General features: G+C 37.8%; 2 protein-coding genes across 2 annotated transcripts; one reads left to right on the top strand and one right to left on the bottom strand.

The window, feature by feature from the left end:
• Nucleotides 1-7003: 7003 nt before the first annotated feature.
• On the top strand, nucleotides 7004-8650 carry LOC101717272 (olfactory receptor 52P1-like). The gene has a single exon (XM_013064975.3). It carries the CDS (start codon nucleotides 7023-7025, stop codon nucleotides 7995-7997), a length of 975 nt encoding a protein of 324 aa, XP_012920429.3. The 5' UTR covers nucleotides 7004-7022; the 3' UTR covers nucleotides 7998-8650.
• A 13360-nt stretch (nucleotides 8651-22010) lies between these two features.
• Nucleotides 22011-23035, bottom strand: LOC101717618 (olfactory receptor 52P1). Its single transcript, XM_004863485.2, is given in 2 exon segments — nucleotides 22011-22516; nucleotides 22519-23035. Coding segments are annotated over 2 exon segments (933 nt in total). The 3' UTR covers nucleotides 22011-22100.
• Nucleotides 23036-24706: the final 1671 nt, after the last annotated feature.

Raw genomic sequence — 24706 nt, 5'->3', positions numbered from 1 at the left:
TGGACAGATTCCTAGAAATATATGAATTATCAAAGGTGAATGAAAAAGACCTAAAAATCTAAGCAACCCAATATCAACTAATGAAATTGAAAATGTAATTAAAAACTTACCAGGCCGGGGATTTAGCCCAGTGGTTCTGCCACCTGCCTTGCAAGCGGAAGGACCTGAGTTCAATCCCCGGTACCAAAAAAACCAAAAAAACAAACAAAGAACTTACCAACTAAGAAAAGCCCAGGCCCTGATGGCTTCACTGCTCAATTCTACAAGACACTTAGAGAGGAACTACTGCCACTACTGTTGAAACTCTTCAATGAAATTGAAAGGGAAGCAATACTCCCAAATTCATTCCTGGAAACAAGCATCACCTTGATCCCCAAAGCAGAGAAAGACCCAACTGAAAAGGAGAACTATAGGCCAATCTCACTAATGAAGATAGATGCAAAAATCCTTAAGAAGATCCTGGCAAATAGAATGCAGAAGATTATCAAGAAGATCATACACCCTGATCAAGTGGGATTCATCCCAGGGATGCAGGGATGGTTCAACAGATGCAAATCAATCAATGTAATACAATACATCAATCAAGGATAAAAACCATATGATTATCTCCAGAGATGCAGAGAAAGCATTTGACAAAATCCAACATGCATTTATGATAAAAACCCTACAAAAAATTGGAATAGATGGTCTCCACCTCAAACTGATAAAAGCCATCTATGAAAAACCAACAGCCAATATCACACTAAATGATCAAAAACTGAAATTCTTCACACTAAACTAAGGAACAAGACAAGGATGTCCACTATCACCACTCTTGTTCAATATAGTTTTGGAAACATTAGCCACGGCAGTTAGACAAGAGAAAGAAATAAAAGGAATAAAGATAGGAAATGAAGAAGTCAAACTGTCATTTGCAGATGACATGATACTCTATATAGAAGACCCCAAGAACTCCACCAAAAGTCTTCTACGCTTAATAACCACATTCAGTCAAGTAGCTGGTTACAAGGTCAACACACAGAAATCAATAGCTTTCCTGTACACCAATGACAGACTCACTGAGAGAGAGAAATAGGGCAAATAATTCCTTTCACAATAGCATCCAAAAAACTGAAATACCTAGGAATCAATCTAACGAAAGAAATCAAAGACCTCTTCTCTGAAAACTATAACACTCTGAAAAGAGAGATTGAAGATGATATCAGAAAATGGACAGACATCCCCTGCTCCTGGGTAAGAAGGATCAATATAGTGAAAATGGCTATACTTCCAAAACTGCTACATAGATTCAATGCAATTCCAATTGAGATCCCAGCAGCATACCTCATGGACCTTGAGAAAACAATCCAAAAATTCATTTGGAACAAGAAGTGACCTACTATAGCAAAAGCAATTCTAGATAACAGAGACATGGCAGGGGGTATCACAATCCCCAACCTGCAACTCTACTACAGAACTATTGTGATAAAAACAGCATGGTACTGGCAAAGAAACAGACCTGAGGACCAGTGGAACAGATTAGAAGATGCAGAAACAACATCAGACACACTCAGCCATCTCATCTTCAATAAAGGAGCCAAACAGCCTCACTGGAGGAAAGATAGCCTCTTTAATAAGTGGTGCTGGAAAAATTGGGTTTCGATTTGCCAAAGATTAAAACTAGATGTATATCTCTTGCCATGCACTATACTAAAATCAAAATGGATTAAAGATCTAAATATTAAAATAGAAACACTGAACCAGTTGGAATAGAGGTTAGGTAGAACTCTTGAAGACATCGGTGTAGGAAAAGATTTTATGAACAAAACCTCAGTTGCCCATGAACTAGCACAAACGATCAACAAGTGGGATCTCTTCTTATTAAAAAGCTTCTGCACAGCAAGAGAAACCACCAGTAGTGTGAAGAGACAACCCACAATGTGAGAAAAAATCTTCACCTGCTTTTCCTCAGACAAAGGTCTACTATCTCGAATCTATAAAGAATTTAAAAAGATCAGACCTCCCAAATTTAAAGACCCAATCCAAAAATGGGCATCTGAAATGAACAGACATTTCTCAGACAAGGAAGTAGAAATAGCAAATAAATAGATGAAAAAATGTTCAACATCACTGGTCATTCAAGAGACACAAATGAAAACAAAGCTGAGATTCCACCTCACTCCAGAAAGAATGGCTGCTATCATGAAATCAACCAAGAACAAACGCTAGTGGGGCTGTGGGGAAAGAGGAACCCTGCTCCACTGCTGGTGGGAGTGTAGACTGGTGCAAGCACTGTGGAAATCAGTATAGAGATACCTCAAAGAACTAGGACTGGAAGTCCCATTTGACCCCACTATTCTCCTGCTGGGGATCTTCCCCAAAGAATTAAAAGAATCATACCACAGTGATATATGTGCACTCATGTTCATAGCAGCACAGTTTGTGATAGTTAAAACTTGGAAATAGCCCAAATGCCCATCAACTGGAGACTGGACGAAGAAAATGTGGTTTTTTAATAAAAGGGAGCCATAAAAAATGAGAAATTAGAGACATTTATAGCTAAATGGATGCACATTGAGGCGATACTCTTAAGTGAAATAAATAGGACACACATGTATAAATACCAAATAGTTTCTCTGGTGTGAGAAACTTAAAGTGTAAATAAGGACTAAAATGTATAATAGGTAATGTGAAATAGGAAGAAAAGGGGCACAGGTGAGGGAGAAGTGGGAGTGTAGGGGAAATGAAAGAAGGGTATGGAATTAATATAAGAAAATGGAAAAATAGGAACAAAATCTTTGTAAATATGGAGGAATGGAGGGGTTGAAGGGAGGGCTGGGCAAGGGTGAAAAATAAGAACCAAGAGAGACTATGTAAAGGTGCAAATTTCCAACGATGAATGCCCTTATATTGTATACCTAAAATGTACCAATGATTAGAATGAATAATCGATAATGCAAAATAAGAAGAAAAGGTCCAAAAGGGTAGGGGTAGTGGGAGGGGCAGGGGAAAGGAAAGAAGGGAAAGGAAAAATTATGAGAAATGGAAAAACTGGAAATAAAATCTTTGTAAATAGGGAAGGGTGGAGGGGGTGAAGGGAGGGCTAGGAATGGGGAAAAAATAAGAACCAAGATGCATCATGTAAACGTACAATTCCCAATGAGAAATGTAATTGTGTTGTATACCTACAATGTACCAATAAAAGAATTTAAGGGAAAAAAAAGGAAAATGTAAACAATTGTGAAGATTATTTTCTCTTTGGAAATTAATAAAACTCACCAACCTAAGACTACTAGGAACATAACTATACTAAATAATTAGATTTATTCTACTGCAGCAAGTGAAAAACCATTCCAGCAGAACCATTGATGAACTCAAAAGGGAGGGCTTTGTTATTCACGCAATGATTTTAGGGAAGGATTGTGGTAGTCTGGAGGAATTCCAGATTGTATGCTAAAAAATGTAGGCAGTTATGGATGGTATCTTTTTAAATATCAGAAATATGAGTACATACATAGCCTGGTTAACATCAATAAAGAACTAACAATTACTCATGTTATTGGAAGAATTAAATCTCATTGGCTTCTCTTTATCTTGATTCAGACTTTGCCACAGGATGGTCTGTGTATTGCTTATATTCAACAATAGGTCTTATGCTCAAATGGGAGCAACATGTATTAATTGCTGGTGAGATTTAAAAAAACTCTGTCACTATACTCGTTTGTCCAACATCAATGAGACCAACCTCCAAAAATTCATTTGTGTGTTCCGATTAAATGATTGTCAGAATGAATGTTATTGATTAGGAGGTTGTTCAGAAAACAGCCTGTAGTTAGTCTTGAAATATTTCTTTTGTTAAAAATATTCTGTTGAATAATGTGATAATGGCTATCAAGTAGTAATTAAAACTCTAGATTTGGGGCATTGAACCAATGCAATACCCATATCTCAGAGATGTAATGTTAAACTAAACTCAAAATGTAGAAAAGTGACATGACATAAAACCATTTATATAAGCTTAAACTATACTAACCAATAAGATATATTATTTAGAATCCATATATGTAGTAATAGTATAAAACCATAAATAGTTTTGGGAATGATGCAATTGATTTCTGAAGGATGCAAATACCACATGGGAAAGCCACAAAGAAGGCTTTCTGCTTTTGTTAATATTTTATTTCTTAATATCAATTCCATATGCCTGGATTTTGCTGTATGTTTTTATGAATTTTGTTTTAATGAAGTAGATTACATAAAAGTTAGATTTGGTATGAAAATATGATAATTGATATGATAAATATATATGTATTTATTTTACATAATATCTGTACAATCTTCCCATTTTATAATATTATCTTTTTAATATAATTTATGTGCATATAAATGGGCTTTTGTATTGACACAGTTCCTTTCAAATAATCTGTCTACTCATGCATAACCTTATTGTTTAATAATACTAACAATAGTTCTATAATTTATCATTTTGGTAGATCAAACACTCCTTTATCATTGGTTTATCTTTAGATACTTGTTCTTTGTATTGGATTTAATTATAAAAATTATGTGAAGAGTCTATAAACATGAATTATTAATATTAGTCTGGATTTCTCCTGAATTTTAAAAATTCATAAAGTAGTAATAGCCTCCCCACATGGTTGGGTTTTGAACATCTATATATACAGGAAAAAAAAAAAACGAGTAAAAGATAATGAGGTAGGATACATGTTTTAGTTTATTTTTAAATGAATTTATTTATTTGCTAACTTATCCATTCATTTATATTATGAATGTTATATTTATTCATTACTTAGTATATGCCTACTCCATACCAAACATGACAGAAGAGATTGTAATATAAGATTTGGGGAAATAGCAGACTCAGTGAGAGAGGTCAAGAAAGGATTATTTTTGGTTACTACCTACTATTGTTACCTACCTGCCATTGTCACCTGTCAGGACCACCTTGGAACCAAGAGGAAAGACATGACAGAATCCCAGATCTCTGAATGTTGTTAGAGGCATGGCTTCCTTCAGAGGAAAGCTATATACCTGCTGTGAGTTTGTGTCTATACTAAAGTGTATCTACACTTGTCTATTTAAGGACCTTTCCATGGATGTATTATTTTCATAGGCCGTTTAATTTGCCATTCACTTTCCTCTGCTCTTGCTTTCCTCTTACCCAACTCTCACCAGTCTTTCTGCAGGGCCTGGCTATAGCAGAATTTGCACTACATCAGGAATTAGAATCTGGTTCTCAGAGTCATATTTCTATTGAGTTTTTCAGGGTTTGTGATTTTGTTTGGTCTTCTGCATTTTGCAGTGGTCTTGGTAAAGTGCTTTAAAAAATTTGAATACATTTGCTTCCTCTGAACTTATGTAAAAAACTATCTGCCCACAACTGGACCTAAAAGCTGGGGTGGGGATGGGGCCTGGAATGAAAGAGGCTGTGAGGACAGAGAGTGATGGACTACAGGCAATACCCTGGAGAGCATGAAAAGCCAAGCCACTGACCTGGGACAAAGGTTGGAAGGGAAAGACAGAGAGAGGGTAGAGACTATTATTATTATTATTATTATTATTATTACTATTATTATTATTATTATTTTGTTAGGGTGTTCATCAACAAGTGTAGTACCTCCTTTTCCTTCTTGGGCATGATTACTCCAGAAGTCAGTGTGTGATAAGAGGCACACATGGCCAGATGGTGACTATCATGACCCAAGCTCACATGTCTCTCATCTCAGAGAGTTTACCCATTGTTCCACCTCTGTGTCAAGAGAAGCTGCAATTTACTCATTCAAATAAATGTTGGATGCACTACACTATTATTAACTTTTTGTCTGCATTTAGGCATTTTTATTTAGGTTCCACATATAGGTGATATCACATAATATTTTTCCTTCTGTGCCTGGCTTATTTCACTTAGCAGAGTTTCTCATAAGTCCATCTGTGCTGTCACAAATGTCAAGATCTCCTCCTATTTTAGGGCTGATATTCTCTCTCTCTCTCTCTCTCTCTCTCTCTCTCGTTTATTTATTTGTCCACTGAATCAGCTTTGAATTTACCCCACTCTTTTCCAAGCTCCTCCAAAACTAGCAAACACTGAACATTTCGAGAATCTCTAAGATCAATTAGCCTCATCTCCTGGGAGTCCAGGAGACCTCCAGGGTCAGTTGTGTGTATAACGGTAGCAGTGGGTTGTGTATGTGGTGCAGAGTAGCAAAGAGCTAATCTTGACACCCTGAGAGACATTTCTTTGGTTATTTAAGGGGCTATGTTATGGATCCTGAGTGCCTGAGAGTGAGGAGAGGAGTGAAGAGATGCGGGACCATGAGCGTGCACATCCCTATGGATGTTTGCTGAAATATACCTTCAAATGCATGTCCCCGCTCACCTGAACACATCTGCAGCAGGTGTCCGGGACTACCTGCCCACTCTCCCACTGCCTCATTTTCAGGTGAGTGGTTCTCCATGAGGGTGAGGTTCGTGTTCACATGCTAGCAGGCTGTTCTCTGAGCTGCAGCTTTGCAGTACCCCACTGCCTACTTCACTCTTCATCACCGTGGCAAAGCTCTCATCAAAAAAGGTCCCCGCTCTCTCAAATCCTACATCTGCTAAAAATGTGCATTCTTTAACTTTTGAATGTAAGATTTTGTTATAATCTTTGAAGTTATCTTAATCAATTTTTTATATTTTTAACCATTTTTGTTTTGCAGACTTCAAATCATTTTTTTAGTGGAAACACATCTCTAAAATATATAAATGGGTTAAGATATTATTTATTAATAAATTAATTTGTATTTAATAAAAATATTTATTATAAAATATATTCTCATAGATATTGATGGTGTTATACTACATTATTACCACTGTCCAATTACAGTATATTATTGTACTATATGTACAATTATGATTTCAGAATCATTTTTGTGTATCTTAGTGTTCCAATCTTTATTTTCCAGTTTGGAACTCTTGAATTTTTAAATTGAAGCTCAGACAGTTTCTTCTGTTCCCCCCAGGTACTTCATGAGGGTGCCACCATGACCACTTGCAATGCCACTGGCCACCCATCTTTCTTCATTCTCCAAGGCATCCCCGGGATGGAAGACAAACACAGATGGATCTCAATCCCCTTCTCCTCCATGTACTTCATCACTGTGCTGGGGAACTGCACCATCCTCTTCACCATCTCCACAGAGCGCTCCCTGCATAAGCCCATGTTCCTGCTCCTCTGCTTGCTGGCTCTCACTGACCTGGGCATGTCCACAACCACGGTTCCTAAGGCACTGTGCATCTTCTGGTTTGGCCAGAGTGAGATCAGCTATGAAGGCTGCCTGGTCCAGTTGTTCTTCATCCATTCCATTTCTGCCATGCAGTCAGCTGTCCTGACCACCATGGCCTTTGACCGCTATGTGGCCATCTGCAAGCCCCTGCACTATGCCACCATCCTTTCCAACAGCCGCATTGGGCTCCTCGGCCTAGTGAGCTTGGTGAGAGCCACCCTCTTTATTCTCCCCATGCCCATCCTCCTCCAGCATGAGGCCTTTCATGCCAACCATGCCATTCAAACCACCTACTGTGAGCACATGGCCGTGGTGAAGACGGTGTGTGTGGACACCACAGTCAACCGGACGTACGGCCTGGCGGTGGCTTTGCTGGTTGTTGCCCTAGACATCTCGGCCATTGCTTCCTCTTATGCGCTAGTCATCCAGGCTATAATGCGCCTCTCTTCTAAAGAAGCCCACCACAAAGCAGTCAATACCTGTACCACACATATCTGTGTCATGCTGATCTCTTACACTCCCTCACTTTTCTCTTTTCTTACTCATCGCTTTGGCAGAGGCATTCCACCCCATGTCCACACGATTCTTGGCAACCTCTACTTTCTTGTACCTCCAATGCTCAATCCTATTATTTATGGAGTAAAAACAAAGGAATTTTGGAACCAAGTGACCAAATATGGTTTCTGGATGAAGGGGCCTATAACCATTTCCCATAGTCAGAAACTTGTTTGATAATCCAGCAACTGTGAATATAAGAAGAAATGTTTAGTGCATACAGTTTTGGGGAAATTTGTCCCTTGGTAGAAATATGTCATGCTGACAGATTTGGCATCAAAATGTTTATTTTTGGACAAAGAAGCTAACACCTAAGAACTTTTTGTCTTATTAATTCCAAAGCAAGGCACTTGTCCTCTGTCAAATAAAATAATGGCACTTGTTCTCTATATCTGGTTAGGCAAATTATGCATGATAATGTATCTAAAAGTACTTCAAAAAACAACATGCCATGTATGATCAACCAGAATGTTCCCATATGAAGAGAAGAGAAAATGTAAGAGCAAACAGTAACTTGCCTACCACCAGGGAGTAGCAGAAAACTACTGACTTTCCAAGGCAAGGCCAAGGTGCATGTCATTATGGATGTGTATTTGCATTTGTGTGTTCAAGGGTAGGGTGAGAGGTGGAGAAGATTTTTTCTAGGGACTGAGAAGGGACAGAAAATTTTCAAAATTTAATTTAGAATCACTTATTATTACCCCCACTGCCAAAGCTTTATAAATAGGCAGCAGGACTTGCTGCTTTCTTATAAGTCCAAAGACTATGTATAGGAAACCATCTCCAATTTCCAGAGAAACTTCAGAGGAAAAAGGAACAATGGTCAACGCTTAGGTTTAGAAGTTTAACATGAATCTTAACTAAATTCATACTTGCAAAAACTCCTAGAGTCAACTCTTCTGCTTGTCACAATTCCAGCATCTGAGAAGACTCTCCTGTTTAAATTTGTTAAAAAAAAATTTAATTTGTACATGTTTGTAGTTCAAGTAGTTTACAGTCGTCTTGGGAAATGGTTACATGTAGATATTAGAGCTTGTTTCTTTTTTGTTTTTATCCTCTTCCCCATCCCTCCCCCATTGCCCTCGTCCTGCAGGTCCCCTATCCTGCTTTTCATTCTCGTTTACATTATTTCCCTTAGCTCATGTTATGACCTATAAAGTTTACACTAATTGGGGTTAGTTATTAGGCTCCTGTACATGGCATATCTTCATTCTTTTTATTTCCTCTTCCCCTCCTCCTCACCCTTTGCCCTTGTTCCCTTGGACCACCTAAGACTCTCCTGTTAAAAGATAGCTACGAGAATGTTCTGTTAAGGGACATAGTTATAAAAGTCAGTTTTGTACTGGAAGTTATTATGAAATAATTTGTGTAAAGATTGTTAATGTAACATCTTAAGTGACTGAGCACAAGACCAAGCCTTTCTTTGGGATTAATAGAGGATTCACCTCTTTAACTCACTATACAGAATTATTTATTTTTTAATTTCCAAATTTTAGTACCAAATCAACATTAATCTTTATTAAGAAAAATCAATTTCCACAATTACTGCTAATTAGGTGACTTTAGAAGAAATTCTTTAAAAGATGTTTTAAAGACTAGCAGAAGAGTGTTAGGTAAGATGATGGGAATCAAGAGGCAGGGAGCAAAGGGAGAGGGGATTATAGTATGTAATGTGCCTGTACTGTATAAGTATCTCTGAATGAAACCCACTATTCTGCATAACTAATATGCACTGCTAAAAAGAAATAAAAATAAAAGACTCCTAAAAACAGAAGATCTTCTATAGATGTGCATAGTTCTCAATCTTTACTTTTTTGAGTCATTATTCATGCAGAACTAAATCAGAATACTGTTCTTATTATTTTGCTATTGATTTGTTGTTGCTGTTGGTGTGGTTGAAGAAACATGTTTATCTGATAAAGCAGGCAAGTGTGATAGAACAAATAATGGGATAAAAATCTTCCTTCTGTTTCTGCATAGCTATGCAGTATTTTGTAGTTTTATGGGAATAGCTACAGATTTCTTTCTTTTAAAAATATGAGGACAGAGGGCAGATATTGAATACAGTGAAGCTCATTTAAATAGTTAATATAATAAGAATGGGGAGCGTAGGTAGGGAGGTCATGCAAAGTGCCACTGAGTGTCGTGGAAGAAAACCTCATCAGAGTTCAGAGGATTTTAATGTGAACTGGGCACAATCGATATGTCAAAAAGTTGCAGACCTATCTCATAAACAGTCCAAATACGGGTAAACTATACTTTGAATATATACCTGGAATTTGATCACAGAAAGTTTAAGCAATAGTTGAAAAATGACAAAAGAAAAATGTTTCAATTTGTATCAAGTCTCCTTCCATCTCATTTAATTTGAATTGTCTGCCATTTGTTTAAATATTAATGGTAAAATAAATTAATTTTGTTTTACATGTTTTTGTCTGTATGTTGTATGCCATTTGTTATTCCCTATGTCATATGTTATTTTCCAATAACAGAAAGTATTGTGACACTCTTGCCTACTCTAATGCAACTTCTTTAGTTAATCTGAAATTCTAAAAACTGGGACAGAGATATTAACATCAGAGTAAATGTTACAGCTTCTTTAAGCTACATCACTACAAATTTGAAGACTGAATATTTTAATTTTCAGCAAGTTGCTAAGGGAGAACTTAAGGAAAAAATGCATCCTTGACATAATATCATTATTTTTATATCTATATTGTGGAACAAGATGTATAATAAACATCAGTAGAAAAAAATTGTACTTTCAACTTACATGAATGGAAAAACAATTATTTTATTTTTTTGTTTATTTAATAATGTCTTTTAGTGACTGTTCTGTATCAGCATGAAGATCTTATTTTTCAAAAGTTTTATAGCATTCCATAGTAAGTTTGTCAACAGTAATTTAAACAATCACCTTTTGATGGGCAGATGTTTGTTTCAGCTTTTATTGTTTAAAAAACTGCATATGACTTCTGTTACTTTGACTATCTATTCATTGTTTGCACAAAGTAACCATTCCTGAAGAATAAATATGTCAAAACAGTTATTAAATAAGAAACTAAATACAGTTTTTAAGTTTCTTTTTCTTTTTTTCCTTTGTGGTGCTGGGGATGGAATTCAGGGTTTCCACACGTTAACCAAGCCCTCTTCCACTGAGTTACCTCTCCAGGTTTTTCTTTTCTCTTGTAGCAGTTTTGCCCAATTATCAAAATATGCAACTTTAAAAGTACCAATTTAAATATAATGTGTAGAATGCCAACATCTCACCAGATCATGACTGGTAATATTTTAACATGTGCATTAACTCAGAGTTGATGTATCAAATTGCTACAAATTAAGTAGCTTAAAACAATGGAATTTTTTTCTTATAGTTCTGTAGATGACAAGTCCAAAATCAAGTCATTAGTAAGGCCATGGACACACTGGAGGCTGTAAAGGAGAATCTTTCCTTGCCTCCCTCCTGGCTTCTGATGGCTGCTGACCATCCTTGACATCCCTTGCTTTGAAAGCACAGTGCTTTAATTTCTGTCTCAGTTATCTCATAGCATCCTTCCTGTTCATCTCTTCACATCTTCTCTTTGTCTGTGTCCAAATATCCCTTTTCTCATAAGGAGACCAGTCATCAAGTTAAGTCACACCCTAATCTAGTATAATTCCATTTTAACTTGATTACAACTGTGAAGATCTTATTTATTAATAAGGTTACATTCTGAAGTTCTGGGTGAACATGAATTTTGGAGATGTGCTATTCAATCTAATAAAACATGTATCTGTCCAGACATGTTTATTGTGCTAACAAAATTCTACAAGTCTTATCACTTAAAAGGGAATCATGTTTATATATACTATTTTGTAGTTTATTATTTAACCTAATATTATTTGACAATAATCCATGATAGTATATCTCCTATAGTTTCATCTCATTTTTTTAAAAAAGCTGTTTCTTAGTATTTTTCAACTAATCCTGTATTAATAGACACTTAGGTTGATCCTAATTATTCATTTTTATAAATGATGTTGTGGGATTAGAAAAGTTTTTTTTTTAAATTGTTTTATTGGTAGATTTTAGGTATACAACACAATTACATTTCTCATTGGGAACTTATAACTTTACATGATGCATCTTGGTTCTTATTTTTTCCCCATTCCTAGCCCTCCCTTCACACCCTCCACCCTTCCCTATTTACAAAGATTTTATTTCCATTTTTTCCATTTCTCATCATTTTTTCTTTCCCTTCTTTCCTTTCCCCTGCCCCTCCCACTACCCCTACCCCTTTAGACCTTTTCTTCCTATTTTGCATTATTGATTATTCATTCTAATCATTGGTACATTTTAGGTATACAATAGAATGACATTCATCATTGGAAATTTGCATCTTTACATAATCTGTCTTGGTTCCCATCTTTCACCCTTGCCCAGCCCTCCCTTCAACCCCTGCATTCCTCCCAATTTACAAAAATTTTGTTTCTATTTTTCCATTTTCTCATATTAATTCCATTCCCTTCTTTCCTTTCCCCTAACCCTCCAACCTCCTTCCCCTTTGCCCCTTTTCTTCCTATTTCACATTACCTATTATACATTTAGTCCTTATTTACACTTTCAGTTTCTCACACCAGAGAAACTATTCGGTATTTATACATGTGTGTCCTATTTATTTCACATCAGAGTATCGCCTCAATGTGCATCCATTTAGCTATAAATGTCTCTAATTTCTCATTTTTTATGGCTGAGTAGTACTCCATTTTGAAATAAAACACATTTTCTTTATCCAGTCTCCAGTTGATGGGCATTTGGGCTGTTTCCAAGTTTTAGCTATCACAAACTTGCTGCTATGAACATGGGCCCATATATATCACTGTGGTATGATTCTTTTAGTTCTTTGGGGAAGATCCCCAGCAGTGGAATAGTGGAGTCAAATGGGACTTCCAGTCCTAGTTCTCTGAGGTATCTCCATACTGATTTCCACAGTGGTTGCACCAGTCTACACTCCCACCAGCAGTGGAGCACGGTTGCTCTTTCCCCACAGCCTCGCCAGCATTTGTTCTTGGTTGATTTCATGATAGCAGCCATTCTTTCTGGAGTGAGGTGGAATCTCAGCTTTGTTTTCATTTGCATCTCTTAAAAGACTAGTGATGTTGAACATTTTTTCATCTATTTATTTGCTATTTCTACTTCCCTGTCTGAGAAATATCGGTTCATTTCAGATGCCCATTTTCAGATTGAGTCTTTAAATTTGGGAGGTCTGATCTTTTTAAATTCTTTATAGATTCGAGATAGTAGACCTTTGTCTGAGGAAGAGCAGGTGAAGATTTTTTTCCCACATTGTAGGTTGTCTCTTCACACTACTGGTGGTTTCTCTTGCTGTGCAGAAGCTTTTTAATAAGAAGAGATCCCACTTGTTGATCGTTTGTGCTAGTTCATGGGCAACTGAGGTTTTGTTCATAAAATCTTTTCCTACACCAATGTCTTCAAGAGTTCTACCTAACCTCTATTCCAACTGGTTCAGTGTTTCTATTTTAATATTTAGATCTTTAATGCATTTTGATTTTAGTTTAGTGCATGGTGAGAGATATAGGTCTAGTTTTAATCTTTGGCAAATTGAAACCCAATTTTTCCAACACCACTTATTAAAGAGGCTATCTTTCCTCCAGTGAAGGCGTTTGGTTCCTTTATCGAATATGAGATGGCTGAGTGTGTCTAGCATTGTTTCTGCATCTTCTAATCTGTTCCACTGGTCCTCAGGTCTGTTTCTTTGCCAGTACCATGCTGTTTTTATCACAATAGCTTTGTAGTAGAGTTGCAGGTTGGGGATAGTGATACCCCCTGCCATGTCTCTGTTCCCTAGAATTGCTTTTGCTATTCTGGGTCTCTTCTTGTTCCAAATGAAATTTTGGATTGTTTTCTCAAGGTCCATGAGGTATGCTGCTGGGATCTCAATTGGAATTGCATTGAATCTATGTAGTAGTTTTGGAAGTATGGCCATTTTCACTCTATTAATCCTTCCTACCCAGGAGCAGGGGATGTCTGTCCATTTTCTGATATCATCTTCAATCTCTCTTTTCAGAGTGCTATAGTTTTCAGAGAAGAGGTCTTTGATTTCTTTCGTTAGGTTGATTCCTAGGTATTTCAGTTTTTTGGATGCTATTGTGAAAGGAATTGTTTGCCCTATTTCTCTCTCTCAGTGAGCCTGTCATTCATGTAGAGGAAAGCTTTTGGTTTTTGTGTGTTGACCTTGTAACCAGCTACTTGATTGAATGTGGTTATTAAGTGTAGAAGACTTTTGGTGGAGTTCTTGGGGTCTTCTATATAGAGTATCATGTCATCTGCAAATAATGACAATTTGACTTCTTCATTTCCTATCTTTATTCCTTTTAATTCTTTCTCTTGTCTAATTGCTGTGGCTAATGTTTCCAAAACTATATTGAACAAGAGTGGTGATAGTGGATATCCTTGTCTTATTCCTGATTTTAGTGGGAAGGATTTCAGTTTTTGACCATTTAGTATGATATTGGCTGTTGGCTTTTCATAGATGGCTTTTATCAGTTTGAGGTAGAGAGCATCTATTCCAATTTTGTTACAGTTTTCATCATAAATGCATATTGGAGTTTGTCAAATGATTTTTCTGCATCTATGGAGATAATCATATGGTTTTTGTCCTTGGCTCTATTGATATAGTGTATTGCATTGATTGATTTGCATATGTTGAACCATCTCTGCATCCCTGGGATGAATCCCACTTGATCAGGGTGTATGATCTTCTTGATGATCTTTTGCATTCTATTTGCCAGGATCTTATTAAGGATTTTTGTATCTATGTTCATTAGTGAGATTGGCCTATAGTTCTCCTTTTCAGTTGGGTCTTTCTCTGCTTTGGGGATCAAGATGGTGCTTGCTTCCAGGAATGAATTTGGGAGCATTGCTTCCCTTTCAAATTCATTGAAGAGTTTCAACAGTAGTGGCAGTAGTTCCTCTCTAAATGTCTTGTAGAATTCAGCAGTTAAGGCATAAGGGCCCGGGCTTTGCTTAGTTGATAAGTTTTTAATTATGTTTTCAATTTCTTTTTTTTTTTTTTGACGTTTTCAATTTCATTGGTATATTGGGTTGTTTAGTATTTTTAGGTCTTCTTCATTCAATTTAGGTAATTCATATGTATCTAGGAATATGTCCATTTCTTCTGTGCTTTCTATCTTAATGGATTCAATAATAAGGTTCTAGAAGTAGGTATTGATGACACTCTGGATTTCTGCTGGGTCTGTTGTCATTTCACCCTTTTCATTCCTAATTGTATGGATTTGGGCCTTTGCTTTCCTTTTTCTGATAAGCTTGGCTAAGGGTTTGTCAATTTTGTTGATTCTTTCAAAGAACCAACTCTTGGCTTCATTGATTTTTTTGTATCATTCTCTTAGTCTCCATTGCATTGATTTCTCCTCTGATCTTTATAATTTCCTCCCTTGTATGAGCTTTGGGGCTGTCCTGCTCTTCTTTTTCTAGAAGATTGAGGTTCAGCATCAGGTTGTTTAATTGGGCTCCTTCTGTTTTCCTAATACGCATACTCACTGCTATGAATTTCCCTTGAAAGACTGCTTTCATTGTGTCCCATAGATTCCGATATGTTGTACTGTCATTGTCATTTGAATGAAGGAACTCTCTGATTTCTTCTTTAATTTTCTGTGTGACCCACTTGTTATTCAGAAGTGTGTTGTTCAATTTCCACGTGTTTATGAAATTTTTCCAGTTTCTTTTGTTATGGATCTCCAATTTCATGGCACTATTGTCTGATAATATACAGTGGGTAACTTCAATTCCTTTGCACTTACTTAAACATGTTCTATGTGTGAGTATGTGGTCTGTTTTGGAAAATGACCCATGTGCAGCTGAGAAGAATGTGTATTCTGATTTTGTGGGGTGGAACACTCTGTAAACATCTGTTAAGTTCATTTGTTCAAGAGTTCGATTGAGTTCTAGTATTTCATTACTTATTTTTTGTCTAGTTGATCTATCTATTTGTGACAGTGGGATGTTGAGGTCCCCCACTACAATTGTATTAGTGCATATATGACTTTTCATGTCCATTAGTATTTGTTTTATATAGTTGGGTGCACTAGTGTTTGGTGCATAGATATTTATGATTGTCATCTCTTCCTCTTGGATTCTTCCCTTTACAAGGATGTTGTGTCCTTCTTCATCTCTCTTAATCAGTGTTGGTTTGAGATCTGCTTGATCTGCAAAGAGGATAGCTACTCCTTCTTTTTTGGGAGTTCCTGTTTCATGGGCATTGTTTTCCACCCTTTAACTTTCAGTCTATGAGTTTCCTTTTGAATTAAGTGTGTTTCTTGTATGCAGCATATTGTTGGATTTTGCTTCTTGACCCATTCTGCCAGGCTGTTTGTTTTGATTGGTGAATTGAGACCATTAACGTTGATGGTTATAACTGAAACGTATTGACTTATCATTGCCATGACTTTTTCTTTGTGTTGGGTTCTCCCCTTTACATTTGATATCTTCTCATGCCAGATAGGTTCATTCTGCTTTGCTTCCTGGGGTTTTGATCCTCAATGTCTGTTCCTAGGATATTGTGTAAAATTCTTTGGAGTGCTGGTTTGGTAGTCACGAAGTTCCTAAGGTGCTCTTTGTCATGAGAGTATCTTATTTCTCCATCCATTTTGAAAGATAGTTTTGCAGGGTACATCAATCTGGGTTGGAGGCTGTTTTCTTTTAGGGCTTGGAATATGTCACTCCAAGCTCTTCTTGCCTTGATGGTTTGTGTTGAGAAGTCTGCTGTGATTCTGATGGGCTTTCCTTTGTATGTGATTTGTTTCTTTTTCTCTCACTGCTTGTAGAACTGTGTTCTTCTGTTGAGTTTCTTGAATCTTAACAATTATATGCCTATGTGTAGATTTTTTTTTTTTTGATCAAGGCTATTTGGAGTCCTATATGCCTCACTTATCTGTATGTGAAGTTCTTTTTCCCTGCTTGGGAAGTTTTCTGCCTTTAATTATGTGAAGAGTTTTTTTTATGTCATCTGCACTCTCTCCTGTTTCTTCATTGACTCCAATCAATCTTATGTTATTCTCCTTTGCATCATCTAGCAGCTGCTGGATTGATGTCTCATGTTCCCTTATAATTTTGAAGCAATTTTTCTTTTCCTGGTCATTAATTGCAATCTTATCTTCTATATCTGAAATTCTGTCCTCACATTGGCTCCTTCTGCTGTGTAGACTTTCAGTGGAGTTTTTCATCTCCTGGAAATCTATTTGCATCTGTTTTATGGATTCTATTTGTTTCCTATGTTGGGATTCCATTCCATCATGTTCCTCAGCTCCTCTCTAGATTTATTAATCATGTCTTACACTAGAAGCACAATTTCTCCTGTTATCTGAGAAATTATTTCTGATTTCATTTTTTCCAGATCCCCTTTTGTTGCCAGTTCAGTGGGTCCAGGTGGTTGAGTATCAGAGTGTTCCATCTCATTTCCCTTTGAGGTTGCTGTAGGTGATCTGGAAGTCTGGTTTTGAGACTTATTTACGTGTTTTCTCATTTCAACTGGGGTGGGGAGCTCTGCTTTTGGCACCCATGTGGCTCACCTCCTCTGAACTGGGAGAGGTGGGCCAGGGACCGGGAGCAGTGGTAGGGATGGTGGCCCAAAAGCCCCTTCCTCTGGGCCAGGAGCAGTGGGATGGTTGGCAGTCCAGAAGCCCCTTTCTCTGGACCAGGAGCAGTGGGATGATGGCTCACAAGCCCTTACTTCTGGGCTGGGAGTGTGGGATAGATGGCAGGCCAAAAGCCCCTTTCTCTGGGCTGCGAGCGGCGGGAGGCATTGTGGCCAGGCATCCCTTTCCTCTGGACCAGGAGCAATGGGACTGTAGCTCAGAAGCCCCTACTTCTGGGCAGGAATTCTTTAAATGCTGAGAACTTGATTAGCTCCAGTACAGTGGTCTGGTGGTCTGGTGTCCTCTGCGCCTTTGTAGTGTGGAACCAGGTGGCTGTACAGAGAAGAGGCCAAAGGAGTAGGGGAGGGTGTTCAGTGGATTGCTGCCAGGGCGTGGGGTGATTCGGTGTATTCAGCACTACTGGCGACTTCGGGACCAGATCTGCAGACCTGCCTGTCTGCAGCGGGCTGATTTGGTGTTTAGAAAAGGATTTTGAAAACTATTGCCTGTGGGCTGAATTTGATCTGCTATCTGTTTATGTAAATAAAGTGGTTTATTTGCGGGGGGGCACAGGCAAATCTTTTTGATTACATGGCATCTATACTACTTTTGCATTACAGTGACAGTTTGTTGATCAGTTGTGACTGAGATCACGTAGCCTGCAAAGCCGTAACCATCTATTTTCTGCAATTTTATAGGAAGACTTTATTGACCTCGACTTTTTGGAATACAGGAGTCAGTGAGAGAGTATGGGAAATAATTATCATTTCTCTTGACTTTCAAATACCAGTGTCATATAAGGGAAATATGAATATGCCCTTACTACAAGAAGACTAATTCTCCAAAGGATCTATCTTCTGCAATTTGAAATCCACCACTGAATTCACTCCAAAGTGGTGCCTCCATTTGGTCCCCACCAATGAGTATGGCAAGGATGCCATTGTAGGGGAATGTAGGGCATTTTGGTGGGCTCCTTGGTCAGCCTACTTTGGTTTTTGTGGCATTCTGTGGCCTCTCCACCCAAACTTTTCTTTCTCCTTAATGTGGGGTTAAATTTACAGTTTGTAGGTTGTCCTAATCTACAGTGCTTCTCAATTTTCCTTCATATAAGTATTTATCTGAAACAACCATGTATGTTTAATCCCATCTTGGCTTCTGCTTTGCAAAGGACTCAGAGGAAGTCAAATGATTGAGAGTGGTACAAATGATTAGATGCGAACTAGGAATTATCCGGCAGCCAGAGGATGCTCTACTGATTTGTAGGAGGAGTAAGATAGTACATGACAGGATGTTGTGGCTCAGTTGCTAAATATGTTAGCAGCAGAAATAAATGAGTCAAGTGAAAAATATATAAACATTTGAAAAATACCGAGGAAACAATGTCTGCAAAAAGTGGTTACTGGCAACTCATTTTGATGCTTTGTGGAAGGCTAATGATAAACTCAGAACCGCTAACCAGTATTTAATAACTAAATGTGAGAACCAGAGAGCCTCGGTGGTAGCAGTGCATGAAGAGATTTTCATCACCTATAGTAGAAGGGTGGACAAAATTGGATGGAAGACTGTAGATTTAATTATGAGAGTCACAGGGCTCCAGTGAGGTTTGAACATTCAATTTCAGTGATTCTGATTACAGTGTGGGTCAGGGTCCTATAGAGATAACCAAGAATCTTAAAAACTGGGACAGCTTTTGGAGAGAGTGACATGATAATTTATTTTGGACCTCTGGACATGCAGAGATCCTATTTACATGCCAGAAAATGTTGCAGAAGCCTTGCCCTCCAAAACAGTAGACTCTCCCTCTTCTGGATGCCAGGCTGATGAGTAGGGCTAAATCACTGAGTAACGCAGGTAAGGTCCATGTTAGACGTCATAAGAGATTAAAAAGATAAACATCTAGAGGATTATAAGAACCAGATGGGATAATATTGGGAGGCACCAAGGTAACCTCCTTGACTGAATTTTGAAGGTGCTTAATCAAAAGCTTAGAGTATAAGGTGAGATAAGCTAGAATTAATTTACTGTCGCAGGAATCAGTTGTTGGAAATTAGTGTCATTATTAAAAACTTAACAATGCAGTTGTTGTTAGTGGTGTTTTTCCTACTGCCTGTCTGTTTAATCCTAGTCCATGCAGAAACTAGATGGATCCTTAAGAAAGCCCATGGACTATTTCAGACTAAGTAGAAATTCTGACTGTTGCTGATGCATCAGATATGGTTTCACAAGTAGAATAGTATATGTAAAACCCTGTGCACATGTTATGTGGTCACTGATTTATCAAATACATTTCTTTCTATTTCAACTGGAAAACAATCATCAATAGCATTCACATGGGACACATTTATTTACAGTTGTTTCAAAGCTCTGTCATGTATAGTGGTATATTCCACAGAGATCCAGGCTGCTTAAAATCCCATCTATCTATTACACTGTCAACATTATGCTGTTGGGGAAGATGAGACATTATCTGATACATTACAGGGACAGCTTGAACATGTGCACTCCTGAGTGTGGAGGATAAATTATATAAAAAGCCAGGAACTGGCTAATTCAGTGATATTATTAAGAGCCCTGGAATCAAGAAAATACCATAATATTCTCTCCAAAACAGGAGACAAATTATACTTTGCAGGAAATATTCCCCTTTCTCCACTTCTATGAAGAAGGGAGAGCAGAGCTCAATAATACTCTTTAAAGTCTGTGTGACACATCTCACACCTACGAATACCGCTTCAGCCAAGTGACATGGAAAGCTGACAGCTTTAACTAGAAGCCAGAAGCAGTAGGTCCAGGCCTTTATGCAATTATCCTTCCTGCTTGAGTGATATGACCAAAGAAACCTAAGTTATAGAATATCTGTGGCAAGATGGGGACTAATGGCAATTTCCAGTGGGAGTACCACAGTGCTGCGAATCCTAAGATTTTGGAGTGAGGCCACAACTTCTCCAGCAGCAGAGAATTGCTTGCCTTTTGTTTTCTTTTGGTACTAGAACTGAATCAAGGGTCTTTGGACTGATATACATCCCTAACCTTTTTTTATATTTTATATTGAGGCAGGGTCTTGTTAAATTGCTAAATTCCCCAGTCTGGTTTCAATCTTATGATCTTCCTGTCTCAGGCTCCCATATTTCTGGAATAAAAGGTATGTACCACCATAACTGGCTTTGCTTGCCTTTTGATGCTGAACCCTGGTAGAGATAAAACAAGCCTAGACGATATGATAACCAGCTTCCAGGATGTCTCAGAATGATCCAGGCTTTGTGGAACTCAAGCTCTTTTGCAATTTTGTTACACATTGTGTGCGGTTAGTCTGCGTGACCAATAGACTATAGCTATGTGGGTATGTCTTCTTAGAAAGGAGAGGGGCACAGGGGCAGAAAAAGAGGATAAAAAGGAATTAAGATGTTATGTACCTGTACCAACTCCACACAAAGAATGTAAACATTATTTACTGCAAATATATACTAATAAAAACGTTTTTAAAAAGTGGAGTCAGTAGCTTCTCTTGTCTTCAGGTGACTTCTGTCCCTACTGACATCTACACTTACACCTAATGAAAAAAATTCAAGTCAGAACCACCTGCCCAGTTGCGCCCAGATTTCTGATTCTCAAAAATTTTTGAGATAAAAAGTGTTGGTTCTTCTAAGTTGTTTTGTTTTAGGATTTTTTCAGTAATTCTTTATTATTTATTCTCCTCTGACAAAAAGACATTGGGAATAAATAAATTTAAAATGAAGTGACATTTTTGGTAATGGATAAATACATATTTTCTTGGTACTTGCTACAAGAAAAAACTCTAATGATATTTGCAGAAATGCACTAATTCTACAGAATTTCTACCTTCTAAAAAACCAAAAGTTAATTTCTTTAATTTGATACAGTTTTTAAGAATGGATTCTCAAAAATAAGATACTTATTTAAAATAAGTAATCTAAGACTACATAGGAGACAGGGCACCATGAAGAAGAGCAAAAGGTCTTTCATTTTTGCCACGAACATCTGCATCATCACAATTCAGCCAGTGTTAGGGAAGTAGCACACTGCTGTTAAATTTTTTTTAGTATATGTGCTGCCAAAGTGAGCACTGTTAAATTTTTTTAAAAGAGTGATGAAAGCCAGTTTCTTGAAGAGTTATCACTTGTTCAGATGGTGTACAAAGACAACAAGTATACCAGGTTCCTTTCAATACGAAAATACTAGTTAAAAACAAAGACTTTGGAAACAGTAAATACAAACAAAATTGAAGCAAATATAAATTCTCCAGCAAGACAAGAAATGATAATATTTATCATTTACATTGCAATTTTGTGTGTATTTGATGAACACAAACACAGATGCGGAGGTCATCAGGGGCCCTGTGCCATCCACATGTCCCTGTTAGACACACAGAGAAAGAGTTATCTTAAGAGCTCTCTTTTGTAATTCATAGTTCAATCAAAGTACAAATCCATCAACACTTTCTGAAGGAAGGAAGGAAGGGGGGGGAGAGGGGGAGGGAGAGAGAGAGAGAGAGAAAGGGGTCTACTTTTTCTGCAGCTCACCTCGGGCTCTGGGTTGTTGGGTCGAGTTATTGTCAGGTGTTATCATTGGTCACCCACTCCCAGGATTATTGCTTGGACCCACCGCCTATACATTTCCTCTGCACAAGCATTTGACCACCTTGCCTCGTATTTCTTTCATCTTTATACCATAGATGACAGGATTGAACACTGAGGGTAGGAGAAGGTAGAGATTGGCAAGGAGAATATGGGCATGAGGTGGAATGTTGCGACCAATGCGGTGAGTTATAGAAGAAAAGAGTGCAGGGATATAAGTGATGAGGATGACAAAGAGGTGGGCTGAGCAGGTGTTGAGGGCTTTGAAGGTGGCGTCTCTAGATTTCAGGCGTATCACTGCCTGAAGGATGAGGGCATAAGAGAAACCAATGAGCAGTAGATCAAGTCCTACTACGAGCAAGATCACAAAGAGTCCATACATACGATTGGGTCTGGTATGGTTACAGGCCATTTTCACCACGGCCATGTGGTCACAGTATGTGTGAGAATGACCACATGGCAGAAAGTCAACTGTTGAAGCAAAAGAGGCATGGGAAGGATAAGAATCACACCTTTGATTAGAGCCATCAGTCCCAGGCGTCCAATTAGAGAATGGCTCAGAATTGTGTTGTAGTGTAATGGATCACACACAGCCACAAAGCGGTCGAAGGCCATCACAACAAGTAGAGCTGATCGTACCACAGATGCTCCATGGATGAAAAACATCTGAGTGAAGCAGGCTTTGGCAGCTATGTCTCGATCATTGAACCAGAAGAGGCATAGGAGCTTGGGCATCAGAGCTAGAGTGGATATGAGGTCAGCTACCATCAGCAGAGCCAGGATCAGGTACATTGGTGTATGAAGTGTGGGCTCTGTGACCACCAGGAAGAGAATAACACCATTGCCAATGAGGATAGCCAAAAACATGGAGGAGAAGGGAACTGATAGCCATAGGTGCTGTGACTCTAAGCCAGGTATGCCCATCAGCGTGAAGGCCACGAAGCTGGAATGGTTGACGATTAGCATAGCAGCAACTGTTCATGGCTGTTAAAGAAAGTTTAAACACCTGCCCATGAGACATGGATGGTGGGTTGTTTTCACTGATTTGGCTTCTAATTACTTGCTGAGTTGGGGCCCAGAAAAACATGGCAGAATGCCTCTTGGGAATCATGAAATCTGAAATCTGGTTTTAGATCTATCTCTAAACACCCTTATTGTTTTCACAATCAAGTCTTTATGGGGCTTTGACTTCTTTTCTTTATATGGGATATTGTAGTGGACCTTTATTCTCATCACTACCAGATCCACAATATGATACTTACATATTTTTTCTTAAATTCTGAGTAATTATAGGAGAAAATATTTTTATCCTTGAAGAAACAATAGGAGAACCTGATAGAAGACCCATGACATTTTCATTGGGAAGCTTCTGATACATACAAAAAAGAGGAAATATGCTTCCTTATCCCTGTTTCAGGAGAGTTAAACTGTTGGGCGAAATCCCCCTTGAGTTCTTTTCCTATTATGTGGTGTCCTTCTCACAGAGATCCACTCCCTGGGGCAATTCCTTTTCTCTCCCTGGCCTTTCTGTTTGTCAAGGCAAAAATATGAAAGATCAAATATGCACATCGGGATGCTATCTGGTGGCTGTCTCTCACAGTCTCCTAAACTATGCATAAGCATAAGCATGCTTTGAGATTTTATATATGATTGGTGTATCTTTTCACTATAATTTACCTTTATGTGCAGACTTTGTTATTTTTAATCATGAGATGTTTACTTCAAATAGATCAACAGGGCTACCAAAGAGAATGCACTTATTCTTTAATCCCTAGAACTAAATTGGCAGAATTTCTCTCTCCTTCCAGGGGTTTATGGTCACGCTGAGCAGTCATGAAATCAAGAACACTTTCCTCCAATATCCACCTTCATGGTATTTACTGTCTTTCATCTTCCATATCTTGTTCATTCCATCTTTTTTTTTTTTAGGCCTTGGACATTCAATTTAATTTATACCCTCTGCTTATAGTTCTATATATTAGGAAACATAATATAATATAAAATGATATTTAGAAACCCTCTGAGCTGTTACAGTCATGAGGATGATTAATTTGTTCTTTCTGGAAGTAGTCAGTAATATATTTGCATAATGAGACAAATCTACATTACACTAGGACTTCTAATATAAAGCTAATCTTTATAGAAAGTAAAATATAAGGATAAAGGACCAACAACAGAGAGGCAAATCCTTACCTGAATAAATAAATATCAATGTCACCAGCATTTCAAACCATATGATAGAGGGAACAATCCTCCTTAAAAAAAACGACAGGCTGCATTGAGAAGAAAGCCTGCATTCATGCCTAAGCAGACATTGAGAACAGTTAGTTCTGATACTAACAAGCAACATCTCAGACAGGGATTGCTGAAGAGAATCTGCAGACCCTACCCAGTGTAGGGAAAGAGGTGAGGATGAAAACAGAATTTATCTAGTCATGTGGCTTGGAGCTGCTTGTTATATTAGAACCCCATTTAGGTAACACACGTGACCTTTTCATGATGGCATGATATGACTTTGTGACCCATACATTCATTAACACTGTCACAGAGTATAATTTCCACCATGAATTGTGTGGAAAATCTGGTTCTTACTCTAGAACCTAATGATTCCAGAATTATATGCAGGTTATCTGCAGT

Source organism: Heterocephalus glaber, unplaced genomic scaffold (assembly GCF_053883595.1).
Source record: "Heterocephalus glaber isolate CG9 unplaced genomic scaffold, H.glaber_assembly_v1.0 deba00001428, whole genome shotgun sequence".
In the NCBI taxonomy this organism is placed as follows: Eukaryota; Metazoa; Chordata; class Mammalia; order Rodentia; family Bathyergidae; genus Heterocephalus; species Heterocephalus glaber.
Note: the sequence above shows the minus strand (reverse complement) of the source record. Positions and strands in the feature narration are given on the sequence as shown.

What these genes read in the sequence shown, in the direction of transcription:
- LOC101717272 (XM_013064975.3), top strand. Translation starts at nt 7,023, where the DNA reads ATGACCACTTGCAATGCCACTGGCCACCCATCTTTCTTCATTCTCCAA.